The sequence below is a fragment of the Camelina sativa genome, chromosome 2 (assembly GCF_030686135.1).
Source record: "Camelina sativa cultivar CO46 ecotype springtype chromosome 2, ASM3068613v1".
In the NCBI taxonomy this organism is placed as follows: domain Eukaryota; kingdom Viridiplantae; phylum Streptophyta; class Magnoliopsida; order Brassicales; family Brassicaceae; genus Camelina; species Camelina sativa.
Genome location: NC_141881.1, coordinates 25,908,197 through 25,929,174, shown reverse-complemented (window position 1 = coordinate 25,929,174; position 20,978 = coordinate 25,908,197). Strand labels below are relative to the sequence as shown.

The 20,978-nt window shown below is 39.1% G+C and overlaps 3 protein-coding genes and 2 pseudogenes across 4 annotated transcripts; 2 read left to right on the top strand and 3 right to left on the bottom strand.

Annotated features, from left to right (window-relative positions):
* Window positions 1-18: 18 nt before the first annotated feature.
* LOC104733526 (large ribosomal subunit protein eL31x-like) lies at window positions 19-1,250 on the top strand. Its single transcript, XM_010453101.3, has 3 exons — window positions 19-127; window positions 252-362; window positions 829-1,250. The coding sequence occupies exons 2-3, from the start codon at window positions 283-285 to the stop codon at window positions 1,106-1,108; spliced, it is 360 nt and encodes a 119-aa protein (XP_010451403.1). The 5' UTR covers window positions 19-127; window positions 252-282; the 3' UTR covers window positions 1,109-1,250.
* A 428-nt stretch (window positions 1,251-1,678) lies between these two features.
* On the top strand, window positions 1,679-2,861 carry LOC104733520 (uncharacterized). Its single transcript, XM_010453094.3, has 3 exons — window positions 1,679-2,166; window positions 2,266-2,340; window positions 2,442-2,861. Exons 1-3 carry the CDS (start codon window positions 1,801-1,803, stop codon window positions 2,520-2,522), a joined length of 522 nt encoding a protein of 173 aa, XP_010451396.1. The 5' UTR covers window positions 1,679-1,800; the 3' UTR covers window positions 2,523-2,861.
* Window positions 2,862-2,919: 58 nt separating this feature from the next.
* On the bottom strand, window positions 2,920-5,163 carry LOC104756059 (putative FBD-associated F-box protein At5g56700; annotated as a pseudogene). Its single transcript, XR_015583335.1, has 4 exons — window positions 5,025-5,163; window positions 3,633-4,780; window positions 3,390-3,536; window positions 2,920-3,299 (listed from the first exon to the last, which is right to left on the bottom strand). The product of XR_015583335.1 is annotated as a putative FBD-associated F-box protein At5g56700 (transcript).
* An 8,321-nt stretch (window positions 5,164-13,484) lies between these two features.
* On the bottom strand, window positions 13,485-17,507 carry LOC147949214 (putative FBD-associated F-box protein At5g56700). Its single transcript, XM_087489739.1, has 4 exons — window positions 17,449-17,507; window positions 16,888-17,260; window positions 13,747-14,509; window positions 13,485-13,658 (listed from the first exon to the last, which is right to left on the bottom strand). Exons 2-4 carry the CDS (start codon window positions 17,199-17,201, stop codon window positions 13,485-13,487), a joined length of 1,251 nt encoding a protein of 416 aa, XP_087345865.1. The 5' UTR covers window positions 17,202-17,260; window positions 17,449-17,507.
* Window positions 17,508-18,416: 909 nt separating this feature from the next.
* On the bottom strand, window positions 18,417-19,866 carry LOC104756042 (putative FBD-associated F-box protein At5g56700 pseudogene; annotated as a pseudogene).
* Window positions 19,867-20,978: the final 1,112 nt, after the last annotated feature.

Sequence of the window (20,978 nt, the reverse complement as noted above, 5' to 3'; positions counted from 1 at the left end):
CGGAAGAAATAGGCCCATGGAAGCCCAATAAATGAAATTTTTAGGGTTAACACAAAGTGCCGCATATATATGCTTACAACTCCTCCCTCGTCGCCTTTCTGTTTTCTCGACGTTCTTCAACCCAAAGGTAAAATCTCTTTCTCTCTCTCAATCAATCTTAGCTCAATTCTGCTTACTTGACCCTAGCCAGTTCACAGATCTGTTTTAAGCTTTCCGATTTAAAAAGTATCGATTTTGAAATGATTGTGCAGGTAAAGAGTTAAGTCGCAGACGAAAGAGAAGATGTCTGAGAAAAAGGGAAGGAAAGAGGAAGTGGTGACCAGAGAGTACACCATTAACCTTCACAGACGCCTTCACAAATGGTGAGCTTTTTCCCTAAACCCTAATCTCTTGTTTGCTTGTTGTTAGATTTCACTCTTTTGTGTTCATGTTCTTAGCTGCTTGATTGGTTGATTCCGTAGTGTTGCTGTGAAAATTATGTTAGTTTCTGTCGTATCATAGTTTCAAGATTGTTAATACTTGCTTTGGTATGATCCGTTATTAGCTTATCTTTTACGAAATGTAATTAGAGGCGTAGTCCATAAAAAAGAGATCTTTTGATTACTGTGCTGTTGAATTCATGGGGAAATGATATCTAATGTTGTGAAAACGTCTCCAGTGTGTTCAGATCTTATACTGATTGTTTTTTTGGATCCAGTTTATTGAAATGTAATGTTGAAATGATATAATCGGATAGACAGAATTAAGATTAAGTGTTTTTGTTTGTGGTGGGTTTGGTTTGAATGTGATTAAGAATCATTACTTATGCATAGTTAATTTTGTTATCAGCACCTTTAAGAAGAAGGCACCAAATGCAATTAAGGAGATCAGGAAGTTCGCAGAGAAAGCAATGGGAACTAAGGACGTTAGGGTAGACGTGAAATTGAACAAGCAAATCTGGAGCAAAGGTATCAGAGGTCCACCAAGGAGGATTAGGGTTCGTGTTGCACGTAAGAGAAACGATGATGAAGACGCAAAGGAAGAGTTCTTCTCCCTTGTCACAGTTGCTGAAGTCCCCGCAGAAGGTCTCAGTGGACTTGGCACTAAGGTCATTGAAGAGGAGGATTGAGAGAGTGTCTTTATTTAGAACAAGTTTTGTTGGTTTTTGTTGCTGTGTTTCAATTTAAAAAGTCTTGACCTTTTCACTTTCTTCTTTGTAGTGAAACTTGAATTTGCTTATGCAGTTTATCGAAGAGACCCAATTTCTTCTTGATGATTGAATTTTTCTTCTGGAGTTTTTCAATTTTACATTACTGCCATCTTTCTTGAAGATTAACGAACCAAACCAAACCAAACTGACGGTTTAATCACTTATCTTCCTTTCTTTTCTTCACAGCTCTTTCGGTTTGGTTTGGTTGGTTCGTTTATCTCCAAACGTCGTAAGAGTGACATCTTCATTTCGAAAGACTCTAATGGGCCAAACTTGGCCCAATTATGGCCATGTGAGAGTATTTGTAACTATTTAATTAACTTTAGCCCAACAAAACTGACAATTTTTCCAGCATTTTCACACAGAATGAGAGAAATGAATCAATTGTAGAAGCAATGCGACAAAAAAGGAGACGAAGAAGTTCCAAAGTAGCCGTTAACCGCCGAACCCAATTCAAATTCAAATTCAAATAAATAAAAAAAGCAAAAGAGAAAAGCATAAAAATCCCATCTGATTAGTTTAGTTAGTTGCCTCTCTCTCTCTCTCTCTTTCATTAATCATCCTGATCCAACCAACAACCCAAAGAAGAAGAAGAAGAAGAAAAAAAAAAGATGAAATCTTCAAGTAGAAGAAAGGCTCTACAGCCCAGAAACATCTTCCTAACCCCAAAAGAGGAGGAGGATACTTTTGTTAAACCAAAAGCAGCTACAGAGCTGAAGAAGAAGAAGAAGGAGAATCTGAAACTGAATCTTGACACAATAATCGATGCTTCTCTTGCGGAGGAGCTGAGCGCTTTCAAGAAGAAACTAGAGAGGATGAGAGAAGATCGTGAACGAACTGAGAAGCTTCTCACGGAGAAAGATGTAGCCATGGATCTTCAGATGAGCCATCTTTTACAGAGAGGAGATACACAGAAAAGCCTTGAAATCCAAGTCGATCGTCTCTTCCGATTGAAAGAGCTCCACGCCTATTCCTCCGTAACCAAACACATACTCTCCTCCTCATCCTTCATTTCTTTTGATTTTGATTTAATTGTTTTATTATTAATCGCCATTTTTTTATTTGTTTCTGAGTAGAAGATTTCTCCAATCCGATCTTTGAGAGCAAAGGAGCATGAGAAGAAGAAGAAGAAGATGAGACGTTTCAGCTCTGTAATAAATTGCCACACTCTCAATTAATCTCAATCTATTATCATATCATTCATTCGTTTCTTCTTCCTTTTAACTTGTTTTCGACCTACTGGTGCTTTCAGGAACCAGAAGAAGAAGAAGAAGAAAGCTCAGTGAAGAAGAATCTTGAGAACGATATCATCATCGCAAATGAGGCGGCGTGAATGAAATGCAAATACAGAAGCAAGCAAATCAGGAGCAGAGCACAACCGAGGAGGATCAGAGTTTGCCTTGCACGACGACGAAGATTGCAAAGGAAGAGTTTTTTTTCTCCCTTGTCACTGTTGTTGAAATCTCCCTGCAGAATGACTCAGTGGACTTGGCACTAAGGAGGTCATTCAAGAGAAGGATTTAGAGAGTCTTTACCTTTTAGCTTTTTTCTTCATGATTGAATCTTGTTATGCTCTTTTTTCATCTTGAAGTTTCTTTGATGTTGCTATATTTGTTGAACCCTCACATTTACACACGAGTATATATATATACATCTTTTAGAGATGATCAAACAGAATCTGAGTATCAAATGAGCATGTAATGATCAAAATTTTGAGCAAGGCACAGACATATAAAATGGTAGGCTATATATATATATATATATATATGACATAACCAGACCATAGAGTAAATTTGACCAGAATGATAAGGCACAAGTTTTGTTCGGAAACAAGAAAACAGATACGAAACCCATAATACATAAGACGAGTCTTGGATCATTTTCAAGTTTCAATCTGGGGTACATAACATCATCTTCTGTGCACGACTGAAGTAGATTTCAAGCAACAAGCATGTTTGAAGATAAAACTCAACAAGTCCCTATCTTCTTGTTCCTTACTGTCGTACCCTTCAAACTTGAAAGTCTCCAGACTATTCAAGAAACATTTCGGAACGGCCCCCTGATTATTGCCCGAACTAAGCGGTTCATACTCCCCATAAATTTCTTGGAACTGAAATTAAAGAAATGAACGAAGAATTAAAATCGCAGCAATATATCATACTGAGCTTTACTGCAAAATAGTTGACAGAGAAACACTTACATCATCGACCTCCTCCAGATCGAGGACTCGCAGGTTTGGAGAGTCTTTGAGCAAGTGGACAAGTAACATTGACCAGTTTTCGCTGCATATATATAGCTTCAAAGTTTCTAGCTGACTGAAGACAATAATACCATCCGGATACACATTCTGCAGACATGACAACACAATAACAAAGAAATCAAACTCAAGAAACTACGATTCCATGTTCAAAGTGAAATAATGAGACTGATGGAAATATCTTACCTTTTTGCCACTGTTGAATGTTATTCTTAATGAAAGACGTTTAACATTTGTGATTGACTTGAGAAGCCTTTCAGTATCATTCTCAGTATCTCCCATTAGAATGATATCTGCCTCTTCAAGCTCTGGCATATGCTCAATCAAATAGGGACTTGGACTTCTTTCATCCACAACTTTGAAAGACTTCAAAGAAGGGGTAACGATCACATACCCATCAGAAGAACAATATGGGTGTATACTTAAAGTTAAACGCTGCAAGGATGGGACAATGATAACCAACTTTCTCAAATTGTCATAGTCCTCGCGGTTAATATTCAGATCTTCAAGAACGGGGCAATACGATAGAAGCAGTCGATGAGATTCGTCGCTTGAGTATGTCACACATTCAAGTTCCAATGTTTTCAAGGAAGGGAGACAAACCGTTCTAGGAACATCCACAAGAATCTTACCGCCTTGGAGTTTCAAAGTCACGAGTGACTTCAAGGAATACAAACTACTAGGCAATAATAAATTGTCATAGTGGTCAATACTCAGATGTTCGAGAACAGAGCAACATGATAGAAGCAGTCCAAGAGATTCGTCGTTTGAGTATGTCACACGTCGAAGTTTCAAAGACTTCAAGGAAGGAAGACAAACTGTTGGAGGAACATCCACAAGAATCTTCTCGCCGTTAAGTTCCAAAGCCACGAGCGAGTTTACAAACTACTGGGCAATGATACAGCAGGTTTCATTCCGGAAGAAGATGTATCGATACTTAGCTCACGGACACAGCGAGAGACTGCAATTCCAGCCCACGATTTCAAATCCTCAGGTTGAAGTGATCTATGACGAACTCTGAGGCTTAAGCTTTCAATGATCGGAGCTTTGTGTAATAGCAGATTCTTGTTAATAAAATCTCGATACATCAAGCAACCAGACTTTGAACCATCAGCAATGTCTTTGTAAACATCATACTTAAGTTTAGGCAACCACAACCACAGGAACTGCCACTGTTTCGAGAGAAGGCTGGTTGATACAGCAACTTTAGTTGGAAGAAACGTTAGTATCTTCACAAGCAGTTCTTCAGACAAGTCAGTGATTCGAGCCATATCTTTTTACAAACTCTAAGATACACTGTTACACACTCCACAGAACTTGCGGGTTTTCTGATCCTAAAAACAAAAATCACAAGAAAACACCATAAGACAAAAAGAGGACAGAACCCAAATAAACAAAGTTACAACAACAGAGGACAGAACCCAAATAAACAAACTGTAAAACCAATTCAACTCTAAATAAAAATCACAAGAGAACAAAACATAAGACTAACCAAAAGATTTTTCTGAATCTAACCAAACAACAAATTATATTAACAAGTGAAGACAAAAGTAAGGAACAGAACAAAAAAAAACCTACGAAGTGAAGGAGGTGGTCTATCAGAAGTTAGGAGTAGACGTGAAATTGAACAAGCAAATCTGGAGCAGAGGCCCACCGAGAAGGATCAGGGTACGAAGAAGATGCAATGGCAAAAGGAAGAGTTCTTCTACTCGGCTACTCCACTTGTCACTGATACTGAATTCCCTGCAGAAGGTCTGAGACCGGATTGGTAAAACCCCAAATCAGGAATCCACCGTGGACTCTCGGGAAATGGGAAAATCACAAGCGGGAAAGGGTAAGGATATAAGACAAATCTACAAAGAGAGGAAGAAGGAAGAACAAGTTAGGTTTGTTTACCAGCAGCAGCAGATTGTCGGAATCGCAGACGGCAAAATTTTGTACTCAGTCACTCTCGAGTTCTCATCAGACTGTTTGGCTTCCCTAATGGTTTAACATATAAATAAATAAAACCTATAATGACATAATTTACCTGATGGGCCCGTTACTGGGCCAATCTTCTTCTTGTGAAACTCTTTCTGAGTGCATAGTTGTATATATTTAAGGTCCAAATTGTTGTGATCTTACATTGAATCAACCTTAATCCAAAAGATACTCGTAAATATTTGTGGAGATATTCCAATCATTCGAACTTTTTGATCGTTTCCTAGAACTTTTTGATTTATCAGATAAGGAGACGAATGTTACACAACCTGAATTGGTTCTGTTCTTTGAGAAGAGCTAGACTTGAGCCGCAAGGCACACTAATCGTAGAAATTATTATAGAACGGTGGCAAAAAGAAAATGAATAAGACGATAGAACTACAATCCACATCTAGTTAAAACACATGTTTTGTTCCAAAAGTAATTTCCACATATAGTTAAACACCCAAAAAGACAAAACCAATAAAAAAAAAGCCCACAACCTTTGATCATAACATGATTATTGCGAGATCGATGAGGATTTCAAATGAGCAGCATGTTTAAAAGATAAAACACAAGATATCTCTCTCTTCTAGGTTTCCCCTGTACCCTTTCAGCTCGAAAGTTTTTAAACTCTTCAACAAAGATTTAGGAATAGAGCTCTCATTGTCGATCAAGCTAACCGACAACATGTATTGATCTACAAGGCAACAGAGAAAGCTCAGAGCTTTGTGAAAGAGGCTCGTACTGGTGGTCCCAAAGCTGCGTTTAACTTTGCTGCGACTGAGTACAAGTGTTTCGTTGATGATATTGTGAAGGCTTATGAGAAAGAAGATGCAGAGCAGAAGAAGAAAGGAGAAGATTCAGCTACTACTGATGGAAAGAAAGGAGAGACTACTGCCACTACTGATGGAAATGAATCATCCTCTGATTCGGATTAGGATTGTGTGATTTGGCTGTTGCCTTTGGAGAGAGTTTGGTTTGTTTTGTTTAGTTACGTGTATGTAAATGACCTTAGGAACTCTGCTTTTCTTTTATTTTTTGTTGGATCACAAAAACTTGGTCAAGTGTCTCTGTTCTTGGTGGTGTGAAAAATGTGATGTGTGGGATTTCTATCATTTTTAACCACAAGAAATGTATCTTGGCAACAAAACTTCGTATTTCAGAAAATTCTATTGATATCAAAGATGGAGAATCGAAACAACTTTACTAAGCCAATGACTATTCCTCTCTCACTCGTAAACGAGTCTTTGAGCTATTATATATTTGAGTTTGTTTGTACCAAGCTCCCTACATAACAAATGGAAGCAAAGAGAGTACAATACTGAGAAAAATAACTTGAAAACAGACCATTTGCATCCATCCATTAATACAATTAAACCACACAACAATGAAACGATCAACACTTAACGATCAACACTTAAATTTCCATTAACGTAACCACTCGATGTTCATAAAAACATGGAGGATCACCTTGCCGGCTCTCGAGACGAGAGAAACCCGACGAACCAGAGTATCAATTTGAGGATTTGAGTTTACAAGATTATTCGATAAAAAGAAAAGAGCTAACAATTGCCCATATAAGAAAAGAATCTCCAACGGCCTTCTGCGTCCAGCCAACCACGTGTCACGAGCTTGAACCACATAACTTCACACGTGAGAGTCGCACGTGTGGGCTCTGCAAAATATCTTCAAATATCTTCTTCTGTAACAAATCTCCCTCCTTTGCAGAGCCTTGTCCACAAGGGTCTTTAAGCTTCAAAAGCAGGGAACTTCTTCTTCAAGTCAAATAAGAATTCCCAAGTAGCTTCCTCAACCGGTTGATCACACCACTTAACCAACACCTTGGTAGCAGCACGACCCTGCCTGTTAACCATCTTACGCTCCAAGATCAACTCTGGCTCCTTCTCAAAGACATCAGGCATCACCGTAGGTAACTGAGTAGCAATTGGAACATTACCAACCAGAACCTTCAGTTGAGAAACATGAAAGACAGGATGGATCTTGGTACCCGCCGGAAGCTCCAATTTGTATGCGGCTTCTCCACAACGATCGATGATCTTATAAGGACCATAATATTTAGGTGCCAGCTTCTGATTCATCCGTACCACCACTGAATTTTGGCGATATGGTTGAAGTTTCAAATACACATACTCACCAATGTCAAAATCCCTCTCCGTTCGATGTTGATCTGCATTCTGTTTCATCCTATGCTGAGCACGCATGAGGTGAAATTTCAATAACTTCATCATGTTCTCCCTCTCCTGCAAGGACCTAGCCACTACTGCCACCTTCGTTTCACCGGGCAAATAAGGTAAATGCACAGGCGGTGCCTGACCATAAACAGCCTCATAGGGAGTCATATGCGTGGACGTGTGGTAATTTGCGTTATACCAATACTCTGCTAATGCCAACCATTTGAACCACATGTTGGGTTGAGCATGGCACATACACCTCAAATAGTTCTCCAAACATCTGTTAACAACCTCAGTCTGCCCATCACTCTGAGGGTGATAAGCAGTGGACATTTTCAGAGCCACACCCTGTAAAGCAAAGAACTCTTTCCAGAACTCACTGGTAAAAACAGCATCCCTATCACTGACAATAGAATTAGGACACCCATGAAGCTTAAAAACATTATCCAGATATGCTTGAGCAACCGTCAGTGCACTGTAAGGGTGTGAGAGAACAATGGAATGAGCTGCTTTGCTTAATCGATCCACCACTACCATGATCACTGACATGTTCGCAGATAAGGGAAGTCCCTCTATGAAATCCATTGAAACATCACTCCAGAGAGATTCAGGAATTGGTAAAGGTTGTAAGAGACCTGGTGAAGCTGCATTATCAGACTTACATTGCTGACAAACATGACAACCCCTGATATAAGTTTGAATATCATTCGACATTCCCTTCCAATAGAAAACTCCTTTGATTCGTTGATAAGTCACATCTCGACCAGAATGACCACCAACCCCCGAGCAATGAAGCCATTCCAAAATTGTATCACGAATCTTCACATCCTTAGGCACAACAATTTTACTCTTACGCCTCAAAATACCCTGCATCCAAGAGAAGTGTTTCTTACCATTCGGGTTAGCCTCCAAAATACTAATGATGGCCTGAATCTCTGCATCTAACGCATAAGCTCCCTGAATTTCTTTCAGAAGATCACACTCAACCACCGACAGAGCCATATGCAACACTTCAGACCCTTCCACTCGTGACAGAGCGTCAGCCACTATATTCTCTTTACCCTTTTTGTATTGAATTTCATAATCAAACTCTAACAATTTTGGCAGCCATTGCTGCTGAATAGGTGTGTTAAGGCGCTGTTCGAGCAAATATTTCAAACTGCGTTGGTCCGTTTTGATGATGAAATGAGCAGATAGAAGGTAATGACGCCATTTCTGAACAGCAAAGATCACAGCTAACAGTTCCTTTTCATAGATAGACAAATGTAATTGTTTTCCTTTCAACTGTCGACTGATATAAGAAATCGGGTGACCTTCTTGCATGAGGACAGCACCAATTCCTTGTCCACAAGCATCAGTTTCCACCACAAACACGTTGGTGAATATTGGTAATGCCAACACAGGAGCCAAACTGAGTGCCTCTTTCAAACTGTCAAACGCATCCTGAGCTTCTCCATTCCATACAAACGCATCAGTCTTGGTTAATGCATGTAAAGGACCAGCAATGATTCCAAAACTTTTTATAAACCTTCTATAATAACCTGCCAAGCCTAAGAATCCCCGGAGTTGTTTAAGTGTACTCGGTTTAGGCCACTCTGCGACAGCTCGCACCTTAGCCGGATCCGTAGAGACCCCCTCTGCACTGATGAAATGTCCCAAGTACTCAACCCGATCCTCAGCAAATGCACACTTACTCAACTTCGCAAATAACTTCTCCTTGCGCATAACCTCAAATACCATACGTAAATGCTGAACATGCTCTTGAATATTGCTGCTGTAGATGAGAATATCATCAAAGAACACCAAAACAAATTTTCTGAGAAATGCCTTGAACACTGAATTAATCAGACTTTGAAATGTCGCAGGTGCATTGGTTAACCCAAATGGCATAACCAGATATTCATAATGGCCTCCATGCGTTTTAAAAGCCGTCTTTGATACATCCTCTTCCTGCATTCTCACTTGATGATAACCAGCACGAAGATAAAGTTTAGAAAACACAATCGAACCTCCCAATTCATCCAACAAGTCTTCAATCAATGGTATCGGAAATCTATCCTTGACCGTGATACCGTTTAACTCCCTGTAATCAACACATAACCTCCAACTTCCATCTTTCTTTTTCACCAAAACCACAGGTGAAGCAAAAGGACTAGAACTAGGTTGAATAGTTCCACCAGTCAACATTTCTTCAACTATTTTATCAATCTCATTCTTTTGATGTGTCGCATATCGATAGGGTCTTTGATTCACCAGGTTCGCACCTTCCACTAGCAAAATCTTATGATCGTGGTTCTTTCTAAATGGTGGTAACTCGGTAGGCTCTGCAAAGACGTCAGGAAACTCCTGTACCACTACATCAACCAAAGGACAAGCTTCTGAAACTTCAGTTAAAGCACTTAACATCAAACCTTCCACCTCATCCTTAGTGTCACTGTCTTTTACACAGATCATAGAAACTTGTACTTCTTCCTCATCTACCTTCTTAAGTTTCTGTGCCTTGACATCTCTTACAGACCCATTTTTGATACCATGCAACATCACTGTCCTCTTCTTCTAGAAGAATTCCATCTCCAACTCCTTGAAGTCCCATGTAATAGGCCCTAAAGTCTCCAACCATTGAACCCCCAATACCATGTCGCAACCTTGTAGTGGAATTAACATGACATCAGACTGGAAAAAGTCGACCTGAACCTCCATTCGAACCCATTAACCCTTCCTTGCACTGCTAACTTCCAACCATCAGCCACTACCACACGACGCAACCCCGAAATTTTCACGTCACAACCAAGTTTAGCAGCAACCTTAGGATCTACAAAATTATGTGTCGATCCAGAATCTAACAATGCATAAATTGGCTTTTTCCCAAACAATCCTTTAACCCTCATAGTCTTGTGGTCTGATATGCCCGAGACAGCATTAACAGATACTCGAGGCATATTCTCTTCATCGTCTTCCTCTTCCAACCTCACCAACTCCTTCACAACTTCCTCATCAAGTTCCATGGAGTACAACTGAGTTTTCTTATGATTCTGTTGGTAATGCTCAGGTGTAAATTTTTCATCACACCAATAACATAATCCTTTAGCCCTTCGATCACTTATTTCTTCCTTAGACAAAAACTTCTTAGGTGTCTGCTCAGCCGTCTTAGTCACATTTTTGGTCAACTGGTGCCCACCATCTCTCTGTACACTTCCACGACTCCCTTGGAAGGTATTATTAGGTTTAGAGTTCACACTCATCTGATTATTCTGCTTCCTTGGATGAGCTCGTTCATACAATCTTCCCAAGCGTAGACATTGACGAATAGTTCGTGGTTCAAACATCTTGACATGCATTTGAGTATCTAACCGCAACCCTGCCAAATACAAGCTAACCAAATAGTCTTCAGAGAGATTCACCCTTGTTTTGATCAGATCAAATCTTTGGTGATAATCAACAATTCCATCCGTCTCTTGCAACGCTTTGAGTTCAGCCATCGGATCGTCACACTCGTCTTCAAACCTCTCCTTGAGTAACTTCACATACTCATCCCAATCATACAATACTTCCAATCCTATCCCAGACTGAACAAATGAAAAATGCCAAGTTGCTGCGTGTCCATCAAAATGTATAGCAGCCATCTTAACCCTCATTTCCCTAGGAGTGTAATCAACACCGAAAAATTCTTCAACCTTAAACAACCACTCCTTGATTTGATTACCATCAAACCTTGGGAAATCAATCCTTCCCAATCGAGTGAGATTACCGTAGTGGTGAGAAGATTCTGATCGCACAGGTTCAGATCTGATGACCTTAGGAGGATCCAAATGATTCGATCGGACCTCACGAGATGAAGATGACCGTGGATCACTTCGTTCTTTGCTCACTCCACTCCGATCACACTCTGTTGCTTCTAGATCTGCTTCTTTCATAACTTCCTTACCGCGATTAGCTGTGGTATGGCTCAAAGCTTCGAACATTTCTGCGATATGATTCTTCATCTGTTGACTCTGCTCCATCAGTTGTTTCTTCATCTGTTCGCTTTGATCCGCCACTAAATTCTCCAGTCGCGTCATCCTTGACTCCAATGGATCTACCATCGCACCTCCTTGATTTCGTGTTTCCCCCACCTGAGATCTAGTTTCTACACCCATTCCGAGAATCGATTGAGCTCTGATACCTTTAATACAATTAAACCACACAACAATGAAACGATCAACACTTAACGATCAACACTTAAATTTCCATTAACGTAACCACTCGATGTTCATAAAAACATGGAGGATCACCTTGCCGGCTCTCGAGACGAGAGAAACCCGACGAACCAGAGTATCAATTTGAGGATTTGAGTTTACAAGATTATTCGATAAAAAGAAAAGAGCTAACAATTGCCCATATAAGAAAAGAATCTCCAACGGCCTTCTGCGTCCAGCCAACCACGTGTCACGAGCTTGAACCACATAACTTCACACGTGAGAGTCGCACGTGTGGGCTCTGCAAAATATCTTCAAATATCTTCTTCGGTAACATCCATCCATTCATCCAGAGAGCATATAATGCATCTTCCTGCAACACAGACAAAACGAACAGGTCAAAATTGAGTTTCAACTTCTCTCACACATCAGCTATTCTAGTTATGTTAACTTAAAAGGAGGAAAAGCCGGCAGATTCAAACCAAACACATCAGTAGTAGAAGAGGCGTACAAACTCTTCATAAAAGCAGTGAAAGAGATTCTTGATTTGAGTATGTCACACGTCGAAGTTCCAAAGTTTTCAAGGAAGGGAGACAAACCATTCCAGGAACATCAACAAGAAGCAACTCGCCTCCAAGTTTCAAACTCACGAGAGATTTGCAGGTATACAACTCGCTGGGCAATGATGCAGCATTGGAATTTTTAAATATATATACACTTATCTCACGCACAAAGCGAGAAACTGCAGTTCCAACCCATGATCTCAAATCATCAGGTCGAAGTAATACAAACACAAAACTGATGCTCAGTGTAATGACATATTCTTGTCAATAGAATCCTGATATCTTGGGCATGAGTCCTCTAAACTATTGCTACTAATAATGTCATAGTAATCATTGTACTCGAGTTTAGGCAACCACATAAAAAGAAACTTCCTTGTCACGAAGATGCAAAGGAAGAGTTTGTTTTCCCTTGTCACTGTTCTTGAAATCCCTGCAGAAGGCCTTAGTGGACTTGGCACTAAGGTCTCGTTGATTGAAGAGAAGGATTTAGAGAGTCACACACTAGAACGAGTTTTGTTGTTTTGTTTGAATTTAAATTCTTTAGCTTTCACTTTCTTCTTTGTAGTGTGCAACCAACTTGAATTTGCTTATGCAGTTTCTCGGATGCTGCTAAATTGTTGAATCTTAGAGATGATCAAACAAAATCTGAGTATTAAAAATAATGCCAAATGTAGTCTAATATATGGATCTAATGATCAAAATTTTGAGCAAGTTATATATGACATAACCAGACTAATAGAATAAATTTGACCAAAATGATTAAGGCATAAGTTTTGTTAGAAAACATTTAACATTCAAACACAAACCTAATTGTTTCTTGGACAACAAAACAGATACGAAACCCATAATACATAAGACGAGTCTTGGATCATTTTCAAGTTTCAATCTGGGGAACATAACATCATCATCTGTGCACGATTGATGTAGATTTCAAGCAACGAGTATGTTTGAAGATAAAACTCAAGAACTCTCTATCTTCTTGTTCCCTACTGTCGTACCCTTCAAACTTGAAAGTCTCAAGACTATTCAAGAAACCCTGATTATTTCTCGAGCAAAGCGGTCCATACTCCCCATCACTTTTATCTTTCTGAAATTAAAAAAAAAATGAAGAAGAATTAAAATCACAGCAATATACCATATTGAGCTTTACCGCAAAATAGTTGACAGAGAAACACTTACATTATCGACCTCGAGATCGAGGACTCGCAGGTTCGGAGAATTTATGAGCAAGTTGACAAGTAACATTGACCAATTTTCGCTGCATATATATAGCTTCAAAGTTTCAAGCTGACTGAAGACAATACCATCCGGATACACATTCTGCAGTAGAAAGAACAGCACAATAACAAGAGAAAATCACATTCCATGTTCCTAAGTGAAATAATGAGACTGAAAAGTTGTATATTACCTCTGTTCCCCTGTTGAATGTTATGCTTAATGATAGACTTTTGACATTAGTGATTGATTTGAGAAGCCTTTCAGTATCTTTCTCAACATCTTCCATTAGAATGATATATGCCTCTTCCAGCTCTGGCATATGCTCAATAAAATAGGGGCTTGGACTTCTTTCATCACAAAATTCGAAAGACTTCAAAGAAGGGGTAACGATCACATACCCATCAGAAGAACAATCTTGAATTATATATAAAGTTAAACGCTGCAAGGATGGGACAATGATAACCAACTTTCTCAGATTGTCATAGTCTTCTCGGTCAATAGTCAGATCTTCAAGAGCAGGGCAACATGACAGAAGCAGTTGAAGAGAATCTTCGTTTGAGTATGTAACAATATCAAGTATCAAAGTTTTCAAGGAAGGGAGACAAACCCTTGGAGGAACATCCACAAGAATGTTCTTGCCGCAAAGTTTCAGTGTCACGAGTGAGTTGCAGGAATACAAACACCTGGGCAATAATAAATTGTCATAGCCTTTTCGGTCCATCCTCAGATCTTCAAGAACAGGGCAATAGGATAGAAGCAGTGGAAGAGAATCTTCGTTTGAGTATGTCACACGTCGAAGTTTCAAAGTTTTCAAGGAAGGGAGACAAACCGTTGGAGGAATATCCACAAGAATCTGAAGGCCTTCAAGTTTCAAAGTCACGAGCAATTTGCAGGTATACAAACTACTGGGAAATGATACATCAGGATGCGTTTTGGAATAAAATAAATCGATACTTAGGGGGGTGTATTGAACTGAGAATTTTAGGAGATTTGCTGGGATTTTAATATTTCAGAATTTTAGGAGATTTGAGTGTAATTTTAGGAGATTTGGTTATTAATTTTGGATTTTAAGGATTTGGTGAGATTTGGGTTTTGAGATTTGTTGAGATTTGATTATTGAATTTTAGGTGATTTTGATATTTAAAAAGGAAAAAAAAGAGAGCAAAATGTCGTTAATTAAAAAAAAGAGCAAAATGTCTTCCTCCTCCTACTTCTTCTCCACTCTAATGTCTCTCTTTATCTCCGTTGTTATATAGATGGTGGGTCCGATTGTGGAAGACCAAATGGCGAACAGAAAGAACAAAATGAAAATGAAGAGACAAGTAGAAGAAGAAGAAGAAGGAGAGGTGGAGGAGACAAAGAACAGACATGCCCTTCAAATCTTAAAAAAATGAGTCTTCATATTGCAGCGACAGAAAAAATCAAATGAAACAGAGCTCTGAAATTTCAACGTCTTAAAAAAAAATCAATGGTAAGAATAAAGACAATCTAATATAAAGCACACTGGTACTGCATCATGATCCCATATTCATAGCATCTGTCCACATGTTTTCCGCTATAGTTGCTCTCCAGTTATTAGCAAGGACTCTTTGTTGGTCTTGAGTACCATGAAGCTGTTCTTCTTCATGGTTCTCATCATCAACTCTTTCATCAACGGCAGTCCCTCCGCATTAGCCACATCTTCAAACAAGTCTGAACGACATTCTCTACGAAGATAATTATGTAAAACAACATAAGCAAGTACTAACTCTACTTGCGTCTTATATGGAAAGGGTGGTGCATATTTGAAGATGAGAAACCTTGACTTGAAGATGCCAAAAATCCTCTCTATTACGTTTCGTAAGCTAGAGTGTCGATGGTTAAACAACTCATTTGCATTTGCAGGATCTTTTCCTTGTCCCCTAAAGTCTTGCATAGATAATGTCACACGATGAAACATGCACAAATACAATACAAATACAAATTATGTATGCTCATGAAGAACAAATGAAATAAAACATAGTAAAATCTACTAATCTATTGGCAAGTTCATGAGCCTCAAAATTGTTGCTAATCACTCTTGTTAAACATAATGATGACTACAAGCTTTAAAACCCCAAAGAGGTATTATAATCCACATGAACCAAAAAAAAAAACAAGAACAACGACAAACGTTTTACACTTACAAGAGCCATGACTTGTGCTGCGTCTTCTCTCTTCCAGTATTCCTCTCTATTACCTACATAAACACAATAAGCAATGACTAATCAGAGCTTTTCAAGAAAGCATAGAGCTTTTCAATTCAGACAAAAGGAACAAAGCAGAGAGCTCTCACCAATCTCCAAGAACATTGTTGGCTTGTTAGTTATTGGTCCATAATGAGTTGCTTCCAATGTAATCTACATCCACACAAAAGCAATTTGCATTCTAATCACCTCAAAACAAACTTCAATTTAAATCATTAGCAAATTCATAAGGTTGCAGTAGAGTCTTCAATACCGCGGCAAAGCATCGAGACGGGACGAGAACATCATCGGTGGCTCCTTTTAATCCCCAAATGTTTCGAAAGCTCTGTTCTTCTTTCTCTCGCTCCATCATCTTCCCCAACAAACCCATCTTCTTCATCTCCTCCCGCTCTTTTCCCAAACCTCTCCGTCATCACTCTTACTCCTCCTTGAAAATGACCGATACCCATCTCTCCGATAACCCCAATTCGTCTTCTTCCCCGATTCAACCCCCCACCAAACCCGAATCGCTTCGTTCCCTCGAGTTTCAATTAGGTTCTTCATTCACCGTCGATCCAATCATCCCACCGCCGAATCAGATCATCATCGTCGTCAGTGGTCCTAGCGGAGTAGGCAAAGACGCAGTGATCACACCTTTGATGAGCGGAGTATCCAAGAAAGAGTTTTTTCTTTTTTTGTGTTGTCCAGCAAATCAGTTTAGGATCAAAGAGAGAAGAGAGAAGAGTGAAGAAGAGAGAAGAGTGAGAAAGAGAGTTGCTCTTGCAGTATGTCGAACTCTTTTTAAAAAAAAAAAATTCCAAAGTTTCACCTTCAAAGGTGTGATTTTGGAAGTCATATGTTTTAACTAAAAATGATAGAAAAATCTCCTAGAATCACATTCAGTAGCTTTTTTAAAAATAATTGTGATTTTTTGAATAACACTAGATTTGGAGTGAGAATTATAAATTATTGATTGAATAACAAGAGATTATAGATGATTTTTATAAATTTCGTATCCAATAACATGGGATTTCAAGTGATTTTTAAAAATCACCAATTAAATAACAGGAGATTTAAGAATACTCCAAAATCTCCTAAAATTTCATATTCAATACACCCCCCTTAGCTCACGCAAACAGCGAGAAACTGCAATTCCAACCCAAGATTCTAAATCCTCACGTTGAAGTGATCCATAAAAAGAGTTAAAGACCAGACATTCGATGACAGGAGCTTTGTGTAATGGCAGATTCTTGGCAATGAAATCCCTCAGGCATGCATACTTCGAACGACTAGTAGGAAAGTTGAACTCGAGTTCAGGTAGCCACATCCAAAGAAACTCCCACTGTTTCGACAAAACGCTGGTTGATACAGCAACTTTTGTTGGAAGAAACGTTAATATCTTCACCAGCAAATCATCAGGCAACTCACTGATTTTGGCCATATCGTTATACAAACCCTCACACTCTACAGAACTTGGGGTGGGTTTTTATTCGTCTGACACTAAAAAAAATCACAAGAAGAACACCATAAGACAACAACAACAACAACAACAAAAAGTCCGAAGGTAACCAAACAAACTAGTGACGAAATCAAAAACAAAGCCACAACAACAGAGGAACAGAACCAAAAAAAAATCCCTAGAAATTTCAGGTGATTGACTTAGTGGGAGCGCCCAAAGAAATCTATACCCATTTCAACTCCGAATACACAAGAATGTTTTGAGAGCTATAAGACGAATCTACGAAAGGGTAAGGATCTATAAGACGAATCTACGAAAAGAGGAAGAAGGAAGAACAAGTAGTAGGTTGTTTACCTGATGGGCCTGTTACTGGGCCTATCTTCTTCTTGTGAAACTTTTTCTGAGTGCATTCGTGTATATATATTTAAGGTCCAAATAAATTGTAACCTCTACAACTTTACTCGTAAATTTTTTGTAAACTTATTCTAATCATCCGAACTTTTTGATCATTTCCTACAAATTACATTCCTCTGCCATGCATTATTAACAGCTATCATCCAAATTTTAAAACAAACGAGACGAACCAGAGAATGTGGCAAGTTCATCTTCATTTTAAAGATGTTTTTGACATTTACACAACATAGTAGATCGTAGTGATTATTATAGTGGAATCTGTGTATTAAAATCTGAAGCCCAAATAAATTTAACTAGGGGTTAACATTGAATTAAGAGCTGTTGATAAGATGTCATATGCCTGGGAAATACAGCTTTTCAACTTCTCTATGCTCTCATACTCCGATCTGTTTACATGATGAATGTACTGAATCTATAAATAAAAAATCTCAATCCTAGAAGGATTTGGGTTGGGTCAATCCGTCATTGCCTCATTGGACACCCTAATAAAAGTAAAAGACAACAACAAATTTTTGATAGCTTCTTAAACAAGCATGGGACTTTCGAACCTCTTAGTTTACAAGAATGTTTTAGCAAATAAGGAAACGTAGACCACTTGGTTCTCTTCCACATATAAACCAGACTATAGAGAGACTCATATCTACTTAAAAAAAAAGGCGAACCAGACGATATAAGTTAACTAAATGTTAAGTGGGCACAAAGTTTTGTTCCAAAAAGAGTTACATATTCAAAGAACAAATACACAAACTACAATATGATGACTCTTAGATCATTTTCAAGTTTCTATTGTCGAACATAACTCCCATGATGTGGTTCTGGTCCGCGCAAGATTTTTAAAGATTTCAAGTGACAAGCATGCTTGAAGATAAAACTCAAGAAATCCCTTTCTTCTCGTGTTCCCATGTACCCTGCAAACTCGAAAGTTTCAAGACTCTTCGACAAACATTTAGGAACGGAGCTCTGATTATTGCTCCAGCTAACCGGTTCATAATACCCACCAAAATCTGTCGAAACCTAAGATAAAAAAAAAAAAAGAAAAGCAAAGGGTTAAAAACTACACTAGCTATAGTGTGATTTTAGACTGCAAAAATAGTCGGCGAAGAAACTTACACTATCAACGATGAGACTGAGGACTCGCAGATTAGGAGAAACTTTGAGCAACTGGAAAAGTGACTTTGACCAATCATCGCAGCATCTATATAGCTTCAAATTTTCAAGCCGATTGAACACAATACCATCACGATACACCTTCTGCACACAATAATAGCAAAGGGTTAAAGCTCAAGAAAAGCCGATTTTTGTTTGTTCTAAGTGAAATAATGCATGAGGTAGAAAACATGAAGCTGACATATGGAAGAAACAGATTACCTCTATTGCACAGTTGAATATTACGTGTAATGAAAGGCGTTTGGTAAATGTAATTGATTCGAGAAGCTCTTCAGGATCCTGCACAACCATGATAACTGCCTCTTCTAGCTCTGGCATCTGCTCAATCAAATAGGAGCTACTTACTCTATAATCCTTAACTTGGAGATACTTCAGTGAAGGGGTGCCTATCACATATCTACCAGGAGAACATAGACGGGGTATCTCTAAGGATAAACGCTGCAGGGATGGGAGAATGATAACCAACTTTCTCACATTGTCATGGTCTCTTCGGTAAATAGTCAGATCTTCCAAAACAAGGCAATTGTATAGAAGCAGTCGAATAGAATCGTCATTTTGGGTATGTCACACGTCGAAGTTCCAAAGTTTTCAGGAACATCCACAAGAGTCTTCTGGCCGCAAAGTTTCAGTGTCACGAGCGAGTTGCAAGAATACAAACTACTAGGCAATGATACAGCACGTTCCATTCCGAAAGAATGTATAGGGATACATAGCTCACGCACACACCGAGAAACTGCAATTCCAACCAACGATTTCAAATCCTCAGGTTGAATTGCTCCATGATTAGAGCAAAGGCACAGGCTTTCGATGATAGGGGCTTTATGTAATGACAGATTCTTGGTAATAAAATCCCTCAGGCATGCAGACTTTGAAGGAGTAGTAAAGCTGAACTCGAGTTCAGGCATGCATACTTTGAAGGAGTATATTCGAACTCGAGTTCAGGCAGCCACATCCAAAGATACTCCCATTGTTTCGACAAAACACTAGTTGATACAGCAACTTTTGTTGGAAGAAACGTTAATATCTTCACCAGCAATTCATCAAACAAGTCACTGATTCTAGCCATACCTTTCACAAACCCTAAGATACACTGCGACACACTCTACAGAACTGATCCTAAAAACAAAAATCACAAGAAACGACCATAAGACAAAAGAGATTTGTCGGAAGGCAACCAAACAGTGAACAAAGCCACAACAACAGAGGAACAGAACCAAAATAAACCAACCTAGAAATTTCAGGTGATTGACTTAGAGTGGAGGCGCCCGAAGAACTGTAAACTCAATTCAACTCTAAATAGACAGAGTGTTTGTGAGATAGTGATGCAGCGTATCTTAGGTGTTCGACTTCTATTTCCTTTTTCTTGTTGGGCTTTATTTACGTTTATGTTTATCTTGGGCTTTACGTTTTGTTTGCTCTGTTTTCAGTCGGTTTACAACCTAGGGTTTTCTTTGCTTCTTTTGTATAAATCTCCTCTTAGCTTCAAGGAGGAAGACATCTTTTATTGAATATTATTCAGAGCTTTAAGCTTCTTTATTTTCTCTTGATTTTCGGCTATTCTTTGAATCAACGATCTTCAAGTTCTGTCATTTGTTCGGCCATACTACGAATCAACGAACAAATCGACACACCCTTGTTTCGGTCATTCTTGAGAATCAACGACACAAGGTTCTATCTTAGTTACGCTGCGCCAGTTTTGGTATCAGAGCCGAACACGATTTTTATCCAGTGTTAGATTCTTCGAACATGGCTCCTGCTCGCAACTCCAAAAAAACAGAGGGACGTGACGACGAACCTTTCAACGAGTGGGCCGAACTTCAGCAAACACTAGTGGTGATGCAAGAAAGCATTCAAACAACCATCGTCCAGTCCTTCCAAGCCCTAGCAGAGACGGTTTTGCACAACCAATTCCCACATCAAGGTGATGACTATGAAAGTTCAGAGGAAAGTCGTGACAACCCGTTTGCTCGTGACCGCAAACCAAAGCATAGGCATCACAAGGGAGGAGAGCGAGAGCAAGATCGTGAAGATAATCGGTGGGAGTCGGGTTTTAAACTCGATTTACCAGAGTTCCATGGTGGTATTCGTGGAGATGAGCTGTTAGATTGGCTCACCGCTGTGGATGAAGTGATGGAATTCAAACATGTTCCGGAAGAGAGGAAGGTTGCTTTGGTGGCT